Source organism: Panthera leo, chromosome F3 (assembly GCF_018350215.1).
Source record: "Panthera leo isolate Ple1 chromosome F3, P.leo_Ple1_pat1.1, whole genome shotgun sequence".
Lineage (NCBI taxonomy): Eukaryota > Metazoa > Chordata > Mammalia > Carnivora > Felidae > Panthera > Panthera leo.
Window position 1 is genome coordinate 53,450,689 of NC_056696.1, and position 25,910 is coordinate 53,476,598.

Below are 25,910 nucleotides of genomic sequence, written 5' to 3' on the forward strand. Positions count from 1 at the left end.
GCTGGGTTGAGGCTTGATGAGCAGGGAGGCTACAAAATGGCATTGCTTTGTTGTAAAATGAAGCATCAAAATATCCTAATGAAACTAATAATGGCTGGGAGTAATTTAAGACTGTCTCTCTGCCTTAGGAATGAAAGCAACTAAGGAAATACAAATGAAAGAATTAAAGAGAATATATAGGAAGAAGATTTAGCAAAGTGAATCTTTTAAATTTAAATTTCCTTTTCCATTTCCATTTCCTTGCCTCCAGATGAAACTCCAGATACATTCAAGAGGGGAATTCTTCCAGATTTTTGTCTAGAATTCCCCAGATATTTCTTTTTTGGTCTCTCTTCATGCATCATTTTTTATTCTCCTTCTTGTTAAGAATTCTCATTAGCCAATCTAACCATTCAATTTATCCTGCCTATTTTGTAATGAATAAATAGCACGTACTGTTAATTGGCCACCTGGGGTTCAAAGAGGGGAAAGATGGAGGTGACGTCTGAACACTGAATGTGCTGACAACATACTGACCACACTCTATTTCACAAGATTTAAAATCAGGCTTCCTTGCCCTATTCTCCCCTCCCTACCCTTGCTCCATTTCTTGACCGTCTGTGAGACTAATATAATTTTTTTAAGTGATTTATTTCTAACAGATGTGATCATCCAGCCGCAGGGACCTGGATGCTGGATGCACACTGCCCCTAACAACTTTAATTTCTGGATATAATAAGCATATATTCCACTAATAAATAATTATCGCTCTGTTAAGGAAAAGATGCCAAGGCGTGAGGTTCGATGACCAGGTACTTCTGGGCAAAATGGACAAGTAGATGGGCTCTCCTGAGGCCCTGACTGTGCTCAACCTAAACGTGCTAATGACGTGGTAGGTCACAAAGGAAGAAAATTAGTCACGGCTTAATTTAGGAAGCTAATTTTAGGTCTACGTTAGATTCCTGGTAAATCAGAAATTACACGGGGTGAGGTAAGAAAAGATGGCAGTCTGGGTCCTGGTAGAGAACATGGCCTATCCCACAACAGAAGAGACATCTACCCGATCTTCCCTCCAGCTCCTCAGGCGGCTCCTGTGGCATCTCAAGGGCAGGTGTTGGAGGTGTGTCCCCAGGGTGGGCGCCCTGTTTCTGAATGCTGATGAGGTGGCCCCAGGCGGTGCCACAAAGCCAGCGATGACATCCCGGGTTTACCTGATAGGGTTCGAGTTGTGACCCGGCACTGTCTGTGGCCGAGAGAGGCACGACCTGAACATTGGACTTTGGGTAATATTTGAAGTGCACGTAATTTCCCCGGTTGAGCTTTGGAGAAGAAGTCTCCTCTCATGTTTCCAGTGAATAGGCTGCCTTTTCTTCCCCTATTACGACACCTAGACTCCTGGTTCAGCTGCCATGAGACCACACTCTGTTACTAATATGCCTTGCTAATAGTACATGTTTCTGGGGATCACTGGTTAGGGAATTAAGGGGAAATAAAATAAAAAAGGAGAAAAAATGTTTTTTCTTAAAAAAAAAAATTCTGGACTAGTCTCTTCAGACAGGAACCCTGTTAACACATTAGCGCAATGACATCTTTACGGATTGATTTTCTCTCCATCCACCTACTTCAGATCATAATAGTCACCATTTAACTGAGTGCTGAGTGTCTCCAATCCATGTTTGCCCACCCCCAGGCCCATGCTCCTGACCACCTCACTCAACAGCTTTGCTAGGAATCTGATGAGACTATTTTGAATAAAGCTGCTTTCATGTCAGACCAAAAAATGGAGACGGATGGTCTCAATGCAGAGTCTCACCATCAGCTGTTTAAAACCAGGTTTCTGTTTCTTTGCCTGAGAAAAGGTCTGTTCCAATTCCCTCCTTCTGTCCAAATTCTTGTCTTTTTAAAAATATTTACTTATTTCTTTTGAGAGACAGAGAGCAAGAAGGGAAGGGATAGAGACAGAAGGAGAGAGAGAAATTCCCAAGGAGGCTCCGGGCTGTCAGCACAGAGCCTGACGGTAGGCTCAATCTCACCAACCGTGAGATCATGCATGACCTGAGCTGAAATCAAGAGTTGGAGGCTTAACTGACTGAGCCACCCAGGCGCCCCTTTCAGTTCAAATTCAACCCACTGTTTAAGGCACAGACCTCTCCCAAATCTTCCCTGATATTTTCCTTCCAAGTGACAGTTTAATTCTTTGAATCTTTGCTAAGTTGTTTACTATATTTGTATTAGACAATTAGTCATATCATGCTATGTGGCATTTCTTACTTTTATGGTATTGAAGTATCATTTGTGGCTTTCATTGATATTTAGCTTTTCATAAATGATATCTTGTTTCCTGTAGGTGGATAATTCAAGAGGCAGCACTGGGTAGAAGAAAGAACAGACTTTAGAAGCAGAGGGATCTGAAATGGAATCGCAGCTCTGCAGCGAGCTGTGCAACCATGGTCAAGTAACTCAACCTCTCTGAGTTTCTGTTTCCTCACTAATAATCCATAGATAATAATATTCTACAAAGTGATTATTAAGACGAAATGAGGTGGCATGTACAATGTGATTGTGATGTGTTTAATGGGGAAAGTTAGCAAATACCTGCTTATAGATTGAAATTGGGACATATAAATGATTATACCTTCATTTATCTATGAATATATAGATCTCCCCTTAAGCTAAATATATGGCATCACCAAGAAATTTTTAAAAGTTCTAGAATATAATTATAGTTTGAATAGGAACGAGAAATAATGCGCAAGTTACTTCTGGCTCATTAGAGATTTTAACTCATTACTTCATTATTCATTATGCGAACATCTATCTAAGTTAAGAGGCATTGTTCTAGAATCTGGGAATCAGGGAACATAATAAGCAAAATCCCTGCCCTCAGGGGGGTTTATATTCTGATCAGAGAGACAGATAGTAAAGAAGACAAACAAGTACAAATGTATACTTCTAGATTATGTTAAATATCAAGGAGAAAAAGCAGGAAACAGGGACAGAAAGTGTGTGGGGTGGAAGAGAGGAGGGATAGTATAGCTAGGCAGGCCATGTAAGGCCTTCCCAAGAGTGACAGAAGGTGACATTTCAGTAGAGACCAGAAAGGAGCAAGGAAGCCAGCTATGGGGATTCCTGGGGAAAGAGCTTTCCAGGCAGACAATGCTCCAGTCCACAGATTGCCACCCGGGCCCTTTGCGCCATGAGGACATGGTAACTTGTCCTCGCTGATATTAATGCATGCATAGAAAATAGGATTTTTCTTGGCTTCCTGTCGTTTTCTTTTCTTGTATTTTTTTTTTTTTTATTTTAAAGGGAAAAATAGACCCTAGGCTTTCTCTCTTTGGGGGAATACAGAAGAAAAATGTGCTGAAAAAAACATAAATTTCCCACAGGAATTAAAAGTAGTTTTCTTTCAATCGCACACACACACACACACACACACACATAATTTCAATATATATATAATTTCAATTACATATAAATGTATGTATATATATATATATATATATATAATTATGATAAACTTTTCTCCTGACTTTAACCTTAAACTGTTTGAAACATCTTAGAAGCCCAAGACGTTGGAGGCATGGTGTAATAGCAAGACGGTAATATTCTTAGGATCCACGTGGATTTGTTTTTTTAAATGCTAGGGTGCTTTGGTATGACAGGTACAAAAACATTTGAAGGGCTCGAGTCTCTCTCAAATATTAATGGTCTTTACCGTCTGATTAGCTCAAGCAAGTGTCCTCTTAGTATTGTATGCCCAACTGTAGGACTGGTTTCTTCGGAAACACAGTGGGAAGTGTACACTTAATACTATTTATCACCATTAAGGAAGTTGGTGGGGTCTTCCCCCTTCCCCCTAACAACAGGAACACTTAAAAAGGTCAGCGTCTATCATTTATTTTGGAACTGGTTAGCTTTCTCCTTACCCGGGACGAGACGTGCACCGAGGCTCACTAGGATTTGCAAGACTTGTTTAGAAAACACTGCTGTTGGGGCACACGTGGGAATTAGAATAAAGCATCGGACAGGGCTTTTCTCCCTGGACAACTTCCAGAGGGGACCGTGCTCTTGACATTACGGAGATAAAGAAGAGTTTTCAAGACATTTTCTATTTCCATACGAGTTCTTTTGTATGCTGGGTTGCCTGCCATTATGTTTATGTAATTCTGACAGTGTTCTTAATGACACGCTAACAGATTGTAAAACACGCTGCTGGCATTTACTTGTTTTTTATATTTTTAAAACAATGTCCTTCATGTAACAGTAGTTAAGCGCGGCAGAAGGACATCATTAGAGCCATGGTTAAACTGTAATTTACACCATTAGGAAGGCAGGAGCAATTTTTATTGCCTGGCAATTTTCTTGCTGAAATATTTGGACCATATGGCTCAATTTGTGTAATAACCTTAATTTCTGCACCCTTCAGGTTTGCCTCCGTCTCCTACGGAATGGTAAAATGCGGTTTAGCAGAAAAGGCAACTGTCTATACTTAGAGAGTTGAGATTAATAACATGTCACGTCCTGTTTTTGGTGAAGGAATTCGAACAGCAGCCAGATGGTATCTCTACAAATAACTGTCAGGGGTCTTGATCTAATCAATACAATGTATTAATACATCTCCCTTTGCTGTTTCTCCAGGGGCCGGTGCACAACATCTGGAAAGGGGGGGGGGCCGCCAAGTAGAAAGCCGATTCTTTTCAGAATCAAACTGAGCCCAATTAATTTTTCATGTATCCTTGATAACTGTTTCATAATGAGCTATGCGTCTTGACGGATTTGGGGTTGGCAGAGCAGGCTGCCCCTGGTTTCTATCCCCATTCAGTCCACTTATAGAAACCAACCCATTAATCAAGCTATCTGGCATAAAACCTGAATCTCAGCTCAGCAAGAGATCAATAACCATCCTAAAAAAAAACACAGAACCAGCCACTAATGGGCACAGGTATCCAGCCATGACACTAGTAATTGCTTAGCAAAAATAAAACTCTGTATCATAATCACCCAATAGGAACTTATATGATAAAATTCATTACTTGTGCCTTGTCAAAAAGTAACATTTACATCCGTTAAAAATATACTGTAATTTTACTATCTAGACATGGCCATTATCTCTCAGAGGTAGACAACGCACCTTTTGGAATGGATTAAAACTCCCTGATTTTGTAATGTGAATATTTAATAATCCAAGTATCACATAAAATGTTTAAAAATGAGTTATTACACTTATTTTAAATTCAGAGTACCTGAGGGGCTCCTTAATACAATCTTTAGCCCAACCGCATATGACACACGTTGAGCCCGCTGTGCTAAGAACTCTGATGTGATGTCAGCTTGGTCAGATTTCTCCACTCTTTGGTTGGCTTAATGGCAAGATTTACAATTCAAATCATAAATTCTTATCACTTTCCCAGTGGCTTTGTCTCAGTCCCTTACTGTTTTACCAAATTCAAACCAGTCATTTTACTTCTCAGTCTGCAAATCTCTTTTGGCTTGGCAGGGGTTTCTGCACTCTGATTTTTTCTGAAATAGAGACCCAATGACTTTGTCAATGGAGAGGAATTCAGGGCAGATATGGAGGAAGGAGATCCATGGCTTCTATTCTGAATCTATGGTCTGCTTGGTAAACATTCCTTAGAGGCTCTTGGACAACAGGTGGAAACCTGTTTTGCCCGTATGAGAGTCAGATTTTGATTAGAAAAAAAGTCCTGGGAAGTGCTGCCATTAAGATAGTCCTTCACTGGCTGATCATCTGATCAAACCCTGCCAAGATGATAGAAAGGTCTAAGGAATCATCCCGGAACTTGGAAGTGATGTCACATTCATCTCTTCTGACAGCATGACTAAGAATCATGATGCTGTGTTTGTGCAGCCAGTGGTTTGTGGTTCTGCAGGATGAGTGCTGGGTTTAGAACCAGGGGTATGAGCGAGGGTCCTCCTGGGTTCTTTTCAGTATTTATAAGTATAATCAATGCCCATGCATGACCAAATAACTGCTTATTATATTGTAATTTGTCTCTTTCCTCATTTGCTTCAAGAACACCATGAGTCGCAGAGAGAAAAGAGTATTTTTTCTTTCTTTGTATCTGTTGTAGCTTCTGGGCACAAGAGATTCTCAAAAGAGAACAACCGATTAATGGCAGAGTCCCACGGTATTTCTTTGTCTTGATCGTCATATTAGATTTTACATGTCTTCGTCCTCAATTGCAAATAACTCATAATGGTCATACTTGCATGAGATTTCAGAGAAGCAAGTAGCACAGATTTTCAATTTTGATTTTGTTTGCTGATGTCCAGTGTGGATAAACAGGAACTACCCTGACAATGGTGCGTTTGTAGTGGAGTTGCATAACATCAAGCAAGAAAACTATCCAAACAAATGAATTTCATGACTAACTAAAATCTCAGATTTGGGATTCACAATACATGGCATCCAAAATTTTCGACTTTTGTGATGCCGCTATCAAAATACTTAATTTATACAAACGTAAGCCCTCTGTGACAAAGACAAAAAATAGTTGCTATTCTGGGGCCTCCCAGGTCATAGACATGATCAACAATGCCAGCAGTTCGAGCTTAGTTAACACCTAGCTACAGCACTAACAAGATGTTTCACCTTAAAAATTATATCGAGATAAAAAGATTCATTTGCAAACCCATCACATATGTATTCACAGGTGGTGGGTGTGGGTCATTGCATTTGGATTAAAAAGCAAATGTCTCTCTCTACATGAGAGGTCACTAGCTGGTATAAGGCAAAATCTTTTCACTGTTCGGCATAATTAAAATATTCCAACAGTGGTTTCGGTAATTTAAAAATCACAGTATTGTTGTAATATTTTTCTAGGCTTCAGGAGCTCACAATTGTTTGGCCCAATCAAATCTGGGAACACTAGAGAAGTTATCACCCATCAAGGTAATTACTTTCAAGTTGAAATAATTACTCTATCAATGTTAATGGTCTTTCAACTTCAATAAAGCACTCACCTGCCGATAATCACGGCTAACCTCTTGCTCTAATGCAATTCCCTCTCTATTTAGTAGGTTATATTACAGCCGTTACAGTGGTCACTTGTCCTGAACAGCTGCTGAATTTCACTTTGATCGGCTGTGAACCATAAAAAAATTGGTCATCTGTGTATGATTTCCCCCTCACCCATAAGCCCTTGCAGAGCTAAGGATATGATCTCTTGGCTGTAATAGGGTACTTTAGGGGCAGCCATCTTGTCTCGGGTAGTGGCTACTTTCCACTGGTGACAAGAGCACGGTAGTTCAATTAACTTCTGCCCTTCACTGCCATTTACAGCTTGCTGTCTCTGCTAAATGGCATATATTCTGAATTTATGGCCTGGGCCTGTTACTGTGTGGACAAGTTCGTTTTACTTTCATATATGTTTTTTACCAAGGTTCTGTGGAATTCTTGGGTGTCTTTACAATTCATTTAAAGACCAAAAAATAACACACTGGAGTGAAAGGGCAAATAGCCTCCTCACCAACTGCCCCTTATATACCGATAGTCTGCTCTTTGGCCCAGGTAAACTAGGACGATGCCGGTTTGGCAGGGTCTGTGTAACCTGGGAAGTGTGTGCATGTGTGTATGTGTGTGTGTGTGTGTGTGTGTGTGAGAGAGCTATCAAAACACTTCATGTTTTGCTCATGTGATCCCAGATGGGGGATGGGCAGGGTCCACTGAGCATCATGGTAGGTAAACAGAACTGCATCTAGAGAGGAAATCACCTGAGGAGGGCTCTTTGAGGGGCAAGGCTGAGATGTTATGGTAGAAGGGACATGAGTCAGTGCTACACCTTAGGGACACAAAAAAGCATGTTCTTGTTCCAGGTGACTTAGAAAGGAAATAGCCCAACCCGATACTTGAGACATTACCTGGAAATTAACACTGTGCTATCAAGAAACACTTAAATTTGCATGGCCTGAATTTTGTTGCAAGGTAAAGAATGCTTAAAGTATATAAAATGTAAGGTTTTTCATTCATGACTTAAGTAAAACAGTTGCTCTATACAAACAAAAACTTTTCCTACTTCTGTCCATTTTTTCTGGCTTCTGTAGTCCAAATAGCAGGACTTCTAAAGTTTTACATCCTGTTTACATTGCCATTTACAGTTTCTAAAGTACTTTGCACAGGCATTAATTTAGTTAGCCCTTGAAAAAGCCTTGTGAGATAAGTAACATTTTAGTTCAGACTTGACAAGGAGGAGGAGGACGGATCCATGTGAAGTGTAAGAACATGATCATTTGAGGAAGAACAACATGTGAGAAGAACCTGCAAGCAGGACTCAAGATATACTTTAGAAGTAGGACCAGTAGGATTTAGTGAAGATTGGTTGTGGAAGGAAGGAAGGAGAAGGACTCAGTTTATCTGGGTTGAGTGATAAGAAAGATATGGATCAATTTAGTTTGTAACAGGATGTATTAGGAAATAGTAAGTACAGCTTAGAAAAGAAAAAAAAAAAAAACAGGTGATAAGTAACTTTACTGGAACAGCTAGATATACCTCTGCAGGACTTCTAGAAACAAAGAATCAGCCTTACACCTTCAAGCCCACCTTCCTCTGAAGATCTGTGTAAGACAACTTTTAAGAGGGGAGACCCAGTTCATGACAAGCAGGTTACAGAAGGGAATTTAGTAGACAAGCTTTCCCACATTAGTTCCTTACTACTTGGGAAGAAGGAATGCGGAGACACCATACTCTACTCTCAAGGCATATGAGGGACATCCAAGAGAACAACTTGAAGGAACGGAGGGTGTCTGCAAGAAAGGTGAGATGGACAATTTACTCTTTTCATGAGCCCTGCTCCAGAGCTGAAGAGACTCAGGGTATTTTAATGTAGCCACTAGTGTGGAGAAGCATCTTCTGAGATTCTTCCGAGATTCCAGGATTTGGGGAACACGGAAGCTGTTTCCTGATTCTTACTCAAAGAATTTTGAAGTTGTGAGGCTGGCTGGGTCTCACTCAGCATGCTAGGGTGAGTAGAGAAGATAGGGCTGGACAAGCTGTACTTTCCTTATTTGGTAGAATGAGTTTTCCCCAGGCCTGGAGGATGCCAGGAAAGGAATGAGTTTTTTCAATGTGAAAGGACCTAATATTAGCTGCCTGCTCAGGAGAGGGGGACCCAGAAGCAAAAGAGGCTGTGGGGCTGGATCTCTGAGGCAGGAAGGGATAGGAATATAAGAAACTAGCCAGATGTTGCCTGCATCGGGGGACACAGAGCATGTGACTTCTCACGCAGGACCTCTGCATGACCTCACAGGAAGCAATGTAGATGGATAAAAACAAGATTCATGATTAATGCTTTTTTTTTGGTCTAATTCTTTCTTTTCTCCCACAGTCCTGGGGACTTCGACAAGAGAAGAGGGAACTGAAGAAGGAAGAAAATAAACAAAATAAACATGCCCTTTCTTTTCTACTGTGGATCTCTGAAGTCAGGCTTTAGACTAGATTTTTTTTTAAAACACCTGAAATGAATCCTGATTACCAGAACTGGGCTGGTCCTTGTCACTGAATGTGACTAGAAAACCATAGCACGTGCCTTAGAAATTAGAGATGACTGAGCAAGAGGGTCCTGGATGAAGCTTGTTGGAATAAAGCGGTTAGAGAAAAATAAAGCTCTCTCTAAGAAGTAGTTGTACAAATTTCAAGAAGACTTATATGGGTTGCATCTCCAATAATATTGAGTAAAAAGCAGATATCCAAGATGTATCTGTGATTAGTATCATATTATTAGAAAAAAGGGATAAAGATAATGCAAGGCTAGTGAATAAAAAAGTTAATGTCAAGCTAAATACATCATATGGGTCGCACAAATAAGTGTTCATGTTTTGTGTGACATTTACACAATTGCATTCTGTAATTTTATATAAAGAATGAGTAACACAGTTACTTATAAGATGTGAAAAGCTCAGCTTATAGAACTGATATAAAAAGCGTAGTAATTGTTTTTGTTACCAAATTTTCCTTCAGTTTGGAAAGATAATCACTAGAGGAATCCTTCTAGATACCTAGATCTCCTAGAGCATTTGTATTGTGTTATAAACGGATGGGGAGAAAAGAATCATCACATTGTAAGAGCTACAATTAATTAAGATCATATGTAAAGAGCAACAATATTTTACATTATATGAAGCCAAATTAAAAATGGGATTAAAAGCAAACTAACCAATTTACTCACAAACTCCACATAATATGGCAATTATGAAGAATTTCACCCTCCCCCCCCGACCCTGCTACATATCTACTTAATGGTAAGGAGATTTGAGACAACCACATGAGAAAATTTTGAATACCTCCTCCTTGACATTGGGCAAGTGAGTTTGGCAACTAAAATCTAGAAAGTAGAGTTTGTAATTCTGGATTTTATTTCCAGATTGGAAGCCAACTTTTAGTGACCCATATAATTTGCTTACCCCTCAGCACCGTATGCTTGATTCTACACACAGTGCAGAGTACCATCTATCTTTCAGGGTACTGGGCAAATGTACGATCTGGGCTTGATGTTTCATAACCCTGTGGGGTAAGCAGGGATATACTGAGAGCACAGACTAACAGGTAAACCACCTTTGCCTTTGAATCCCAAGTTATTTCTGCCAGTGCGATGGCAGGTGCCAGTGAGAAAAAGCAAACAAATCCGAATGGTGGCAGCAGTATCGCCAACCTCGCCAGGAGTGTTCCCTGTAAATACCACCATGGAACTCTTGCATGCCAAGTGAGGCTAAATACAGTTTCTCTTCTGACACTGCACAATTCATCACAGAGCTAATTGGGAACGGAGCTTAAGGACTTCTACTTAAAGCTAGCTTGCTGTCAGTAGTGGAGAGTATTGGTCTGAAGAGACCCTAGGAAGCTAGCTATCTCTTTCTTCCCCTTAGAAGAACCTACTTGGGCCCAAAGGGAGATGAAACTTTTCATGAGGTTGGGAGAGAAGCTGGTGATACATTAAAACCCACGCTCTTTCCATTTCTCCTCTCCTGCTGCCTCTGCTGCTGCTGCTGCTGCCGCTGCCCCTGCCAGCACATATGCTCTCCACCCCCACGGAGGGCTCCCATTGCCATTTCTCCATCCATTGCCACCATCAAGAGGACTCATGCATCCATTGCACCTGTTTTATGTGGCTCTCCCAGCAACGTCCACCTGTCTATAAACAACTCTGGGGGGACCTTGGGACAAGCCATAATGGCGCTACACTCTGGGCAATTTATTGGTGGCCCCTCATGCAGAGATAGGATCTCAGTAAACAAGAGACTAAATGAGACTATTTAGTGATACCTCTTGCAAGTCTGTGGATTCAATTGTAATCCTTCAATTGTGGAAATGGATTCTGTGCCTCACCAACTGAAAATGCAGTTCATTTGCTCTGGAGAATTTTAGCCGAAGTCGTCAATGAAACAAAAACTTGAAAAATTTCCAAAGTGGGCACAGACATGAAAGAAGGCAGTAAAGATATTTAGCTAGTATAGGAGTTAGAGAAATAGTAAGTAACTAGAGGCAGGAAGACACTCAGAGAGATTTAAAGGGGAATCATTAAAACATGAGCAGCAGAAACCTGAAAGCAAAGAAACTTAGAAATCCAAAACGCCCAGCGGTAATCATCTGTGCCTCAGTCTTGATTACTCATCTTCCCTTTCAGTCTCTGCTCTGCCCAAGGGTCTAGTCTCATGGTAGCTTTCAACAATGCGATTGACCGCAGTATTGAGTATTGGCATACTGAATATAGTGCTCAATGACTATTTGCCAAATTGGATTGAATCATCAATAATCTGTTCTTGACCCTGAAGGTTCATTGAACTGGTATAGAGAAGTCATGCTCTTCTGAACTGGAAAGGGGGGACTTCAGTGACAGGAGGAGGGGTTTGGGCAGGATAAAAGGAACATTCTCTGGCGGTGAGGAATTAGAATTAAGTGGTAGAACCCCCTTTAAATATCTCAAGAAAAACAAACAAACAAACAAACCTCAAGTGTTTCAAGCGTATGAAACTCAAAGACAATAGTTTATTTTTCTGATGATTTCTTTCAAAGATGTCAGCCCCAAAACAGTCATAGTGGCCTCCTGCCCTGAAAATTTGGCCAACTGACCAGAATGTCTGAACACTGGCCCGATTGCTCTATGGAAGATGTCTTGGATTGCTTAACAAGCTCAAATGGAGCCTTTCCTAATGACCCTAATGAAATCTTTTCTTGGGATTCTCAGGGCCAGATACCCAGATTCGGGTGGGAGGGTACTTTCGAACATGCACACAGACACATACACTAGAAAATAGGGTGCAGAAACATTCCTGTTTCCAGATTATTCTGGCTGCGCTCTTAGCCCTGTGCAAGGATTGCTTTCTGGAAAATGGCAGGGTGAAGCAGTCCTCGGCTGCCAGGCAGAAGCTGTGTTTCTGGGCCCCAGGAACAAAGGGCCGTGTGATGCTTAAAGCTTGGGTCATAGGCCTTCCTCTTTTTCAGGAACTTTTTGGTGTGATAAAAACAGAACCTGGCAGATTAAATACAAGACAGAGTTCATTGTATACTTTAAATCTGGTGTTGTGAAATGAAATTGGCTATGAAGGAATGATGTAGAGGGTACTCCATAAGAGAATTCCAATAGAGTTGTTTGGGGACATTAAATGTCTAGGCTCAGCCCTCTGAAAGCCATGCTTCAAAATCAGAGGTTTAATTATTGCAATATTGGTACTTACAATAAAAATACATTTAAAAATTTTTTTTTTTCAACGTTTTTATTTATTTTTGGGACAGAGAGAGACAGAGCATGAACGGGGGAGGGGCAGAGAGAGAGGGAGACACAGAATCGGAAACAGGCTCCAGGCTCTGAGCCATCAGCCCAGAGCCCGACGCGGGCTCGAACTCACGGACCGCGAGATCGTGACCTGGCTGAAGTCGGACGCTTAACCGACTGCGCCACCCAGGCGCCCTAAAAATACATTTAAATTAAGGTGCCTCATTCAGAAAGCTCCTGTCAAGAGTTTTTCAGTATTTTTACTTTATTTTTCAGTAGTTAACTTTCAGGGTGGAAGTTCAGGACACTAATTCCAATGATATGGTGAGAAGGAAGAGATTTCTCCATAGATCAAGTATCAACTAAAAAAGGTCTTCTGCCCTTAAGAACACTGCTTTTAATGCTTATAAGGAAGACTGTAGAAAGATGTCATATGAAAGACCCTTATCTACAAAGAAAATTAAATGTCACATAAAAAATAAAGTACCAATTCTGAATTCTAAATAAAATAAGGATTTCTTTAATATTGTCTCTTTAATTCGCAGACTGCTTATTTTTTGGTCAAGTGAGAAAAGTGAACATAAGGACAGAGAGAAAATACTGTACTATAAACCATTCATTTACAACTATTCTTCTGGAGTTTCATTAAAACATGTTTACTCATTATTATGTAGACATTTTGATGGATGTTATACTTCTATAAGATAATCTTCATGTATATTGGGCCGCCTCAATTAGCGGTATAGAAACAGGGTCTGCTCTTTGAAAATAATGCTTTAGGCTGTCTCTTCACTTTTTAAGAGAGGTTTTCATATTTACCAAGGTCTTGGCACATTTTGAAAACTGTACGTATTTAACTACTAAGACCACAAGTTTTATCTTCTCCATGAAGCCTCTTCAGTATGAGGGTTTCCTGCTGGCCTTTCAGAGCATTTCTTGACTAACACTTTTGGTATATAATATTCTCTCTTATATTGTGGTTTATGGCTAGGAGATGGTGGAGTTTGGGATCTGAATCCCGGTGTCGTGGATATTATGGGCTATAATTCACTACTTCTCTCAGATTTTTCTTATGTTCAATTCTCATCTCTGCAGTAATTATAAACGAGAATGCTCCCTGATAAAAGAGCCATCCTGTTTCCATTTCTTTCTCCCATAGAACATTAAGCTATGTCAGATTTAAAGAAAGATCTCAGAAGATACTGGGTGAACTCAATTAAACTGTGCTATGGGCCAGAGGTGATCAACCCAGAAAAATCACCACTGAGTTATAGTGCATGTGATATCTATAGCTATATGATCCAGATAGATAGATCTAGAAATTTAACTTTCTTTTTTCTCAAGGAGACAGTAATACCACACGTATCTATATCTGTATCTGGATCTGAATCTGTATCCGTATCTTTTTCTATCTGTAGCTGTATCTATATCCATATTTTTCTATATCTGTATCTATATCTGTATTTATATCTGTATCCTTTATCTGTATCTACCCTATATCTGTCTAATTTCATCGGTGCCTCATCCCCATGAGCTATACAGAGACACATTTAGTATCCCCATTTCATGGATTTGGAAATCACACAGAGAAAGATTCATTTACTTGCTTGAGGTCATAACAAATTAACCGTGGCCTGCAAACTGGTCTCCAATATCCCTTAGACTCAGTTCAGTATCTTATCCCTCCTTATGACTACATTGTTCTTTTTCACATGTGAAAGATTTTAATGTATTTAAGCTCTAACTGAAGAAGAACGATAAGCTGGATAAAAAAAAATAAATTTCAACATGTTAATCAGATAATCTAAGTATCTGTTAGTCTTTTTTTCTAAGTTCTTACCATCACGGTGAAAGCATGCACAGTAGAGATGTTAAATGTAGAATCATCTGGTCTCTCTTGGTAGATCACATGGTACTGGGAGATAATGCCATTGGGGGATCGTGGCTCCGTCCAGTTCAGCAGAACTGAATGAGCACTGGTGGCCTGTGCCCAAGGTGCTGGCAGATCTTGAGGTGGGGCTTCCAGAGTCCGTGCCGATGACCACAGACTCTCCACTGAGCCCTTGGAGTTGTGGGCTCTGACTCGATATTCATAGAATGTGAAAGGCATCAGAGTATCTGAAGCATCGGTGAATTCAAGGGCTCCTTCTGACCAGACAAACAAAAGGGACTCTGCTTCGATGCCGGCAAGACGTCTGAAAGGAAGCCAGAAAGGCAGTCAGGAACAGCTGCACATTTCAAAAGAAGTTTGCACATACACTAAGAAATTGCATTTCAGGGGCGCCCAGGTGGCCCAGTCGGTTAAGCATCAGACTTCAGCTCAGGTCATGATCTCACAGCTCGTGAGTTCGGGCCCCGCATCAGGCTTTGCGCTGACAGCTCAGAGCCTGGAGCCTGCTTCAGATTCTGTGTCTCCCTCTCTCTCTGCCCCTCCTCCGTTCATGCTCGGTCTCTCTCTGTCTCAAAAATAAATAAACATTAAAAAATTTTAAAAAAATAAAAGAAATTGAATTTCAGAAAAATTTATCAGCTCAACTGTCCCTTTCTGGTGTCCTAATGAAGACCAGATGAAAGAGTATGCAAGAGGACTGGCTCGATATCATTTTTTAAATGTAGGTTTTATATATATTTGGCTAATCATAAAGAATGCATATATTTCATAGAAAACATGTAAAATACAGAAGAAATAAAAACATTTAAACAGTGTAACACCGCCCATAATTATGTCTTGTCATATTACATCAGAAATGTTTCCTTAAAAAAACTGCACATGGAATACGCAGAAACACATACGTTATTTAAAAACTTTAAAAAATCAGAAGCGTACACGTAAGCACTATCAACACATGTAAAAATTCTTTTTGGATCTCTGTCTATATGTTTATGTACATGTGTGCAAGTGTATGCATGTGTACATGCAGGTACATGGCCCAATTTAATTTTTTGCACAACTGGAAATTACACCATATACAATTATTAAAAGTTGATATTATTGGGAATTCTGACCCTTCTGTGGTAGACGGATTGCACTAAGTATCCTGATTTGTCTCCCTGTATCCCCATGTCTATTGCTAATGTGCTCTCAAGCTCACTCTAAACATGGCCATGGGACTCTCGTTGGTCAATAGGACAGCAGCAAATATGATGCATGCGGAGACCTGGAAAGTGTTTGCACGCTGAGGTTGACCCCTTGCCGCTCGTGGAACCGCAAGATCTTCATGCAAAAAAGCCCAGGCTAGCACACTGAAGGATGAGACTGATGAGGCGAAGCCATGGTTCTTATTCTCTTCCACCTGGTACAATGTGATTTTGCACCTGCTTCCAGGATATTTAAAACACATATATTGTTTTAAATTTTAATTAATTAATGTATTTATTTAGGAAGAGAGAGAAAGAGAGTACACCGAAGCAAGCAGGGGAAAGGCAGAGAGAGAGGGAGAGACACAATCTCAGCCAGGTCCTGCACTGTCAGCACAGAGCCTGACATGGGGCTCGAACCCATCAACCGTGAGAACATGACCCGAGCTGAAATCAACAGTCAGATGCTCGACTAAGCCACCCAGGTGCTCCTAAAACATATTTAAAATTCATTTCCTGCATCTCATGTATTTTATCTTCATTTGAATTTTCTCTTCTTTAATTAAGCCATAACCCTTTGAAGTAAGGACCAATCTTTCTTGTAGTGATCAACAAACCTTTACTGAGCACTTAATATACACCATGCCTTGTACCAGGGGCAAAGGTACAAAGATTGTACACATTCCTTTCCTGAAGGAACTTAGGCCCCTAAAGGAACTCATAGCTGAGTGGAGAAGATTGAGCTAAATGCAAATTAATGAAAATAACATGATAAATTATGTAATATCAATTTGCTCTAGAGATCTTTAAAGGGCAAAAGTCAAATTCCTATTAGATGTCTTCTCCAAGACCTAGTAAAATGCAGAGTATGCTCAAAAAATTCTTTCAACTGCCTGAGAAAGGGATTGTTTAGTCCCATCAGTAGATATTACTGCTGTGAAAACGAAGGCAAACTATTTCAGTACTCAATATATAGAGCATTAAACATCTGAGTAGGAGAAATGGAATTGTCAGTTAGTATGGCCCCAAATATCGGATATTTCATTTGGAACAGTTATTTGCTCATCTGAATGTAAAACCATGATGCAAAAATAAATAAATAAATAAATAAATAAATAAATAAATAAATAAATAAAAGTAAAATCATGATGCAGACCTAATCGGAAGGGGAAGTTCCTGAGGAATCATGGACCATTTGGTCTATTTCTGTGTGCCCAGCATCTAGCTCAGTAAATTCAATACTTTTTTTTGAATGAATGGCCACAACACACGTAATTCCATGGTTGTCTGCATTTTCGCCTCATCTCTATTAACTCTTTTACTTACTAGGTTGGGGAAGAATGTACCAAAGAGATGAACCTCTCCTACTTAGCTTCTACTCTGTAGTAGAGAGAGACTGACTGATAGGGCGGTATTTTCCAGGCCGTTAGGAGTATTTAATGAACATCCTCTTCAGATGCCAGGATACTCACATGCTGCCATATCAGATTAGCCATCAACACGGAAAGGGTTATTAAGACAAAGTAAATGACAGTACCTCTCACAAAAAGGCAGGGTATTTAAAATACTCGGCTTTGGGAATTTGAGGACCCTCAACTGGATCAATCACAATGACCGAAGCACGAGCAATGACAAGCCTCCCGCTGGAGGCTACAGAGGCTTCCGAGATGCCACTCAGTGACCTGCAATTATGGTCGGCAACCCACCTCATTATTCCTCGCCACCATGCGTGGGCCAGATTCTGCACTCAGTGTAGGTTTGCAGGGTTTGGCCTTTGTACTTGCTGCAGATACTAGGCACCAGGTGTGTCATTGGGAGGGATCCATTCTAATGAGGACCGCAGGGCTCACAGCCAAGGACTCCCCTCAGTGAGTTTTTAAAAGGTGTTTGCAAGGAACATAATACAGCAAACAAACATAAACTTCTACCGGGAAGTAAGATTTTCTGTTTTGTCTGGCCTCATCCTTTCTATGACGATTCAGTTAATTTTTATTAAATTCTCATGAATCCCCGCATTGAGGTGTAGCCATGGCTGTGACATTCTTTTAAAACATTGCCTGAAAGCGTGACTTTTTAACATCTCTAAGAGGTTAAAAATTATGCTAGCTTCAAGTTTATCCACTAAAGCAGTTACAGGGTGCAGCCTGATGAAGTATTTCTTGCCACTATTGAATACTCAATAAATTAATACTGTGTTGGGGTAAATGCTCCATCTGTGGTGGTAAAAAATAGAATATCTTTATGTCTGAATACACTTGGAACAGAAGAGGTTACGTAGATCACAATTATTCCTAATTCATGTAGGATTTAGGCTTCAACTAACTGGAAGTGTTTCCTCCTAAACAGTCTGTGTTTAGGGAAATCACATTTTCAGTCTTCCCAAATAGCCAAACGGTTATTCTATGCTTAAACTCAGTTGGGAGATACTTCAATTATGCTCTTTTCCGACTACAGTTAATTTAATGTTGTTTAACACTAAGAAGAAAACCAAAATAACTATGAAAACTAGGAACTACATATTTTATTTTAAAGAATATATTTATTTTGAGAGACAGAGACAGAGAGAGAAAGAGCATGCATGCGAGCAGGGGAGGGGTAGGGGGGGGAGAGAGAGAGAGAGAGAGAGAGAGAGAGAGAGAGAGAGAGAGAGAGAATCCCAAGCAGGCTCTAAGCTGTCAGTACAGAGTCCCATGAAGGGTTTGATCTCAGAAACTGTGAGATCATGACCTGAGCTGAAATCAGGAGCTGGACGCTCAACAACTGAGCCACCAGCACCCTAGGCACCATATTTAAAAAAAAATTTTTTTTAATGTTTATTTATTTTTAGGAGAGAGAGAGACAGAATGCAAGTTGGGGAGGGGCAAAGAGAGAGGGAGACACAGAATCTGAAGCAGGCTCCAGGCTCTGAGCTGTCTGCACAGAGCCTGGTGCGGGGCTTGAACTCTCAAATCATGACCTGAGCTGAAATCAAGACTGGGACACTCAACCAACTGAGCCACCCAGGCACCCCAGGAACCATATATTTTAAAGGAGATTCATACTTATATTTTCTTAATGTAGTATATAACCTTTAAAAAGAAACATCCTAACCCCCATTCTCTGCCAACAATTCTCAGGACTTGTCTTTAAAAACAACTAAAGCAAAACCCTATAACTCAGTTTATTTCTCATAGCAATTTAGTATTATGAAACTGCCACCCTCATCTCATGAAGAATAACAGGAATGTTGATTTAAATATAAAACCCCAGGGGCACCTAGGTGGCTACATTGGTTGAGCCTCCGACTTTGACTCAGGTCCTGATTTCATGGTTCCTGGGTTTGAGCCCCGTGTTGGGCTCTGTGCCGACAGCTCAGAGCCTGGAGTCTGCTTTGGATTGTCTCCCTCTCTCTCTGTGTTGTCTCCTCCCTCTTCCACTCACACTATGTTTCTGTCTCTCAAAAATAAATAAACATTAAAATAAAAATAATAAATAAATATAAACCCCCAAATACCTGTAGTCAGAGAAGATAGATGGTAGGTCCAGGCCTACAACCACCTGATTAGATGACCTTGGGAAAAACTCACCTGTGCTCTCTAGTTTCCATTTCACGTTGTAAGCTAGAGTTAATAACCTTATACAGGAAATGGAAACACAGGTGATTTATAAAATGCCATGTGAATGTTGAATCAACCAGCATTGCAGAGTGAGTGGACACTCTGGTGCGGGGGAGGAGACATCAAAGATCATCCACAAATGTTAAGACTTAATCCCATTTAAAACATTAATGATTTGCCATGCAATTGGCCCGTGCTTACCGCTGCAGCTTAATGTTCCAGACTTCCTTTTTCTCTAAACATTTACTTATTTATTTTGAGAGAGAGAGAGAGAGAGAGAGAGAGAGAGAGCGAGCATGGGGGAGGGGCAAAGAGAGAGGGAGAGAGAGAATCCCAAGCAGGCTCTGGGCTGACAGTGCATAACCCAACATGGGGCTTGATCCCATGACTTGAGCCTAAATCAAGAGTTGGACACTTAACTGACTGAGCCACCCAGGTGCCCCTTCATGTTCCAGATTTCGATTCTATTTTATATTCCACTCATAATCAAATGCTTGCCTATAGTTCTTTTATATTCCATGATTGTTCAGGCTTCTGTGGCTTCGATATGCTAATCCTGTTCTGCAGTGCCTTGCTCCATACTCTTTTCTTCCTCCCCCTTCTATAGGCTAACTTCAATTCATCTTTAAAAAAATTTTTTTAATGTTTATTTACTTTTGAGAGAGAGACACACACAGAGGCATGAGTGGGGGAGGGGCAGAGAGAGAGGGAGACACAGAATCTGAAGCAGGCTCCCCCAGCACGGGGCTCAAACTCACAAACTGCGAGATCATGACCTGAGCTGAAGTCAGATGCTTAGCAACTGAGCCACCCAGGCGCCCCTCCAATTCATCTTTTAAAGCTCCACTAGAGTACTTTCTCTAGGAAGTCTTTCCTTTTTGCTTCTCTCTCAAGTAGAATTATCGCATCCTCCTATGTGTTAAGTCTTTTCTTTATTGATTCACTTGTCACACTATTCTGTAATATAATTTCTTTTTTTCTATCTTTCATACCATACTACAAGCTCCTTGAAGGCAAAGAATCTCTCTTACTTATCTATATATTCTCAGCACCTAGGGAAGCATGGCACACTATATTAAACAATAAATATTATTTTTGAGCAATGACTGGATGACTGGTTGACAAGAAGAGACCAAAATTCTGTGAAACCTGCCAACTAGAAAAAATGTGCCTGTTATTAAGTTGTCTCTGAGCAACAGCCCTATCCTTCTATATTTGGCTTTTTGAGAGTGGAGCCAGGGCTATACGGTGGCATTTCTGCTTTGCCGGCTGATTCTGTTGGGCTAGGCCAACAGGGGGCGCCAGAGGAAGATCAGAAAGCTGAAAGGAAAAAGGAACTGGCTCCTTCCTCTTTGCTTCCTGTTTGCATGCTGATTAGGTAAGCATCACTTTAGCAAGGATTTTTCACTCTGAAAGTAACAAATCCTTCCTCCCTACAAGAAGTTTGTGTATGAACTTTTAATAACACTTGGAAAAACAGCTTCATCTCATGCCTCCTCCCCAGACACCTGCATCAGCTGGAAGCAGCCTCCTCAGCTGTCTGGATCCCAGCATCGGGGTGTCCCCCTCTAACTTCTGAGTTTTAAGAATTTTAGCTGCCTCGCTTGGTTCCCTCAATCCCGAGGGTAGTTGCTGTTTCCTTGTTGTAGCCACCTGCATGATACCTTAGAGTTCACTTTTTAACCTTTCAACTACCCGGTTAACAAATTTACAACTAGTTAACCAATACTTATGTTAAATTCTTTCAGTTAAAATGACTGTCGAGGTTAAGGGTGCCTGGGTGGCTCAGTCAGTTGAGCATTGGACTCCTGATTTTGGCTCAGGTCATGATGCCAGGGTGGTGAGATTGAGCCCCTCATTGGGCTCTGCACTGAGCATGGAGCTTCTTAAGATTCTCTCTGTCTCTGTCTCTGTCTCTGTCTCTCTCTCTGTCTGCCCCCTCCCTCACTTGTGTGCTGTGTCTCTAAATGAAAATAATAAAAAAGCCTGTAGTGGTTTCTCTTCCCCAAGCAGAACTTGACTGCGATAGAGAGTGATGATGATGTTCACAGAGAGAGAGAGATAGGAAAGTTATAGACAGGGTGGTGCTAGATTTGCATCTGGACTAACTGAATTTCCTATTTTGTCTTTATCACACCATATTATACATTCATTGTGAAAAGTAATTAGAAACTATGGATGAGCAAAAAAAACCCCAAAACAAAAAACAAACAACAACAACACAAATGCAGGCAGTTCCCAACTTATGATGGCTCATCTTACAATTTTTCAACTTTATGATGATGTGAAAGTGATAAGCATTCTGTCGAAGTTGTACTTCAAATTCTGAATTTCGATCTCTTCCCGGACTAGCAGTATGCTGGAGGATGGTCTTTCAGAATTGAGGGTACGGCAGCGAGTGGCAGCTCACCGTCAGCCACACCATCACAAACAACTGCATACTTACAATCCTGTTGTACCCATACGGCCATTCTGTTTTACATTTTCAGTACAGTGTTCGATAAATTACATGAGATGTTCAACACTTTATTATATACCGCAGGCTTTGTGTTAGCTGATTTTGCCCAACTATAGGCTAATGTAAGTGTTCTGAGCACGTCTAAAATAGGCGAGGCTAAACCATGATGCTTGGTACGTTCGGTGTATTAAATGCATTTTCGACTGATAGTATTTTCAACTTACAATGGGTTTATTGGGATGTAATCCCTTCGTAAGTCCAGGAAGATCTGTATTTGAAAGGATTGTGCTTAACCTATCGCTGGGAGATAAGCATAGTTAACTTTTTTTGTTTGTATTAAGCATTCCAGACATTTTTCATACACATATATGTAAAAAAAATATATTCTATGTATTTAAGGAAAAACAGACTCATACTAGACACACTGTTGTGCAATCTGCTTCATTTATTATCAGGAATCTTCTTCCTTGTCCTTAAATATCTGTAACTGCCAGATTCATCTTCCTAAAGCATGGTACATCTTCTTTTTATTTAAAAATTTTTTAATGTTTATTTATTTTTGGGGAGTGGGAGTGGGAGAGTGGGAGCAAGGGAGAAGCAGAAAGAGGGAGACACAGAATCCGAAGCAGCCTCCAGGGTCTGAGCTGTCAGCACAGAGCCTGATGTGGGGCTCCAACCCAAAGACCATGAGATCATGACCCGAGCTGGAGTTGGATGCTTAACCCACTGAGCCACCCAGGCGCCCTCAGCATGGTACATCTTTATCGTACGTCTAGGATGACTTCCCACTTTTATCATGGCTGATGTTTAACATAGTATGTTCACATACATTATTTCATTTAATTCTTACAAAATTCTAGGGTGTTATTCTCTATGTTTGTTAACCTAACTTTACATAAAAATGAAACTTGGGGATTATAGTGACATACCTAAGGTCACATAACCAGTAAGTGGTGGACCCAGAGCCTGGAAGCCATATCTTCTTTCTGTCGACCAATGCCACGCTCTGTCCACTTTATCAGATTGTTTCTTTTACCACAAACTTACAATGGCTTACATTACCTCCAAATAAAAAATCTAAATTCCTTAGCCTGGTATTCCAAGTCTTCTAAAATCTACCATCAAACTGTCAAAATTTACCCTACAAATAACAAAGGCTCCAGCCAAGCCTGATCATTACTTGAACACTATGCTTTCAGCACTTGGAATTTTGTTCATTCTATTAATATTATTCACAAGAGACATCTTTGCCATCAGGCTCTGCTTGTTAAAATCCTTTCTACTATAAATGAAACAGAATACAAAGTCCTGAAATGGACCAGATGATAGCAGGGAATTTTGTACGGGTGGCATTTCAAGTCAGTGAGGTATAAAACAATGTTGACAAACTAGTTTTTTTTTTAAAATAAATGCATAAATTTCTTGTCTCATTCTTTAAAACAAAATCAAGTCTACACTTAGATATAATGAGTAGAACCCATAAAGTTGCTGGAAGAAATAATTGATGTGTTATTTTAATATGATCATTAAAGGGAGAATTTCCTTACTATATAAAGAGCATAGACAAATTAATGAGAAACAAAAAAAAGACAATAATCTAAGGGTGCATAATATATAATACACATACATACAAATAGCAGGTAAATATTTAAAATAAATGAATAACTTCACTTATAATGACAAAAATTTTAATTAAAACAGTAATAACATGCCATTTAAAATACTGAACTGGCAAAGATTTGAAAAATTGATCAGACCCACTATTGACAGCAGTTTTCAGAGTTAAAAACCTTATATACCATTTTTAGAGACAATTTAGCAAACTCTAAAAATTTTAAATGTACAAAATTTGACCCTGCACTTCTAGTACTAAGAATAATCCTTCACATGCTTATTGTACAGGTGTTTTTTGAAAATTGCTGCTGTAATGAAAACTTGGAAATCACCTATTTTTCCATCAGTAGAAGACTGGTTAAAATATAGTTGAGTCATTAAGAGAAATGAGGTGTGTGTGTGTGTGTGTGTGAGCAGACAAATGCCCTAAAGAAAATTGCAGAACAGCATGAACAATATGATTCCTTTTATGTAAGGGAAACTATAAAAAAGAAAGCAGAAATATTTTGTATAGTAAAATTAATAGTATTTACTTTTATTGATAGAAATTTTATATGCCTTGGGTAAGTCATAAAGAAAGGATAAATAATCTTTGTAATATTCTGTCTGGTTAAAACTTCTTCCAACCAAACTATTTCTAATAATCACCACTAAATTTTTATTTTTTAAAGTGTTTATTTATTTATTTTTGAGACAAAGGGAGTATGAGCTGGGGAGAGGCAGAAAGAGAGGGAGACAGGTTCTCAAGCAGGTTCCGCTCTGTCAGCACAGAGCCTGATGCAGGGCTTGAACTTATGAATTGAGAGATCATGACCCGAGTTGAAACCAAGAGTTGGATGCTTAATTGACTGAACCACCAAGGCGCCCCATAAATTTTTATTTTGTAAGGCCAAGTCCCAATGACATCAACTTCATCCATGAATGAATAAAGTCTTCCCTAAATATTCCAAACAAAAAGAATCTTTCTCTCTTATAAACTTCCTGGTAAATATTTATATTTTTCACATTATATTTCTCTTTTTCTGTTTGTTTGCTTAGTTAAATTTATATCTCCTATAATAGTAAAAGGTCTTCATAACAGGGCTCAGATCTCACAGTAGATATGAACATTATGTATGTATGTATGTATGTATGTATGTATGTATGTATCTATCATCTATCTCTCTATTTATCTATCTATCATCTATTTCCATCTCCATATCTATCTTTCCACACAAAATGAATTGACTGCATTAAAGTTCCTTCACTTTTAAGTCAATACACTCTTTTCTTAGTTTACTCAATCAGTTTAATTATACATTCTAGAAAATTATTATTTGTGGTTCCCTGCTTGGAATATTCTTCAATATTATCCATCCATCCAAACTACCTTAGGTTTTATCCTTCAAAACCTTACTATTTAAATACTCAGAAGGGGTGCTCGTTATTCATTTTGACTTTTACAGTCCAAGATACTGTATATATATTTTTCTTATTGCACATCGATCAATCTTTGTACTTCTTTAAAGAGATGGTTTATGAGAATAAACCTGATGCAATTTTGTCTCTATTAAAATGGAAGCGCCTGGTGGGAGGTCATTTTATTAAGTGTTTTGTAGAGTCCTAAGGAAAAAAGTATTTGGTGGATTTTGTAGATGGAAGTCGGATTTTGTAGCTGGATCTTGCCATTTACAAAGTTATAAGATAAAGGGGGAATACTGAAAAATCTTTATTATACAATCCAAATGTACTATGAGGAGAAAGCAACTGCCCAAGATGGCCTTGTCTATACTCTATCAGTAAACAGTTTGCAAAAACACTAACATTAATGTTGTCCCTACTGTGGGAATCCCTTTTGTAGCTCACATTTGTCAACAAAGTAGCCTAAATAAAATAAAAAAAGTAACAGGTAAACTGAACAGAAGCAATTGCATTAATAATCATATCCTTCCTAGGTTATTTTGTTTTGTTTTGTCCAGTCATCAACATCCCTTTATGAGCACAGACACTTTTTAATAGGATGATATCTAGAGGCAGTCTCTAAACAATAGAAGGAAATTACTGAGGGGACGTGCTTTAGGGAGTTGGAGAGAGCAGAGTGACAAGTATTTTCAAAATGGGATTGGCAAGTTGGCTTCCTGCAATTTAATGAAAATATCTGCATAGGCCAAACCCTGTCTTTGGTTTGAGTTAAATGTATTTCCTTCGGTGGCGATAGAAGAAAGAGGAGGCAAATGATGAAGCAGAAATTACATGCCATAACCTCCCCAGAAATACTGCAGGCTTGTGGCTATAACTATATAAGGGGCTCTATGTAGTCCCAGAATGAAAAAGAGCTATGTGTCTACATTCTATTCCTGTCCTTACAAATTTCTGATTTTTTTTTTTTTGCAGCTATCTAAGAAAAATTTGATATTGTTGTTGTCTAAGCACATTTAAACTTCAGCTGAAATAACCGCCAAGTGATTCATGCCT

The 25,910-nt window shown here is 39.6% G+C and overlaps 1 protein-coding gene across 1 annotated transcript in view; it reads right to left on the minus strand.

Annotated features, from left to right (window-relative positions):
• The window catches only part of USH2A (usherin), a 743,753-nt gene that overhangs the window by 82,278 nt on the left and 635,565 nt on the right, over window positions 1-25,910 (minus strand). The window contains exon 62 of the mRNA XM_042925179.1: window positions 14,551-14,905. Within this exon, the coding sequence (XP_042781113.1) occupies window positions 14,551-14,905 (355 nt within the window). The remainder of the gene's footprint in view (window positions 1-14,550; window positions 14,906-25,910) is intronic.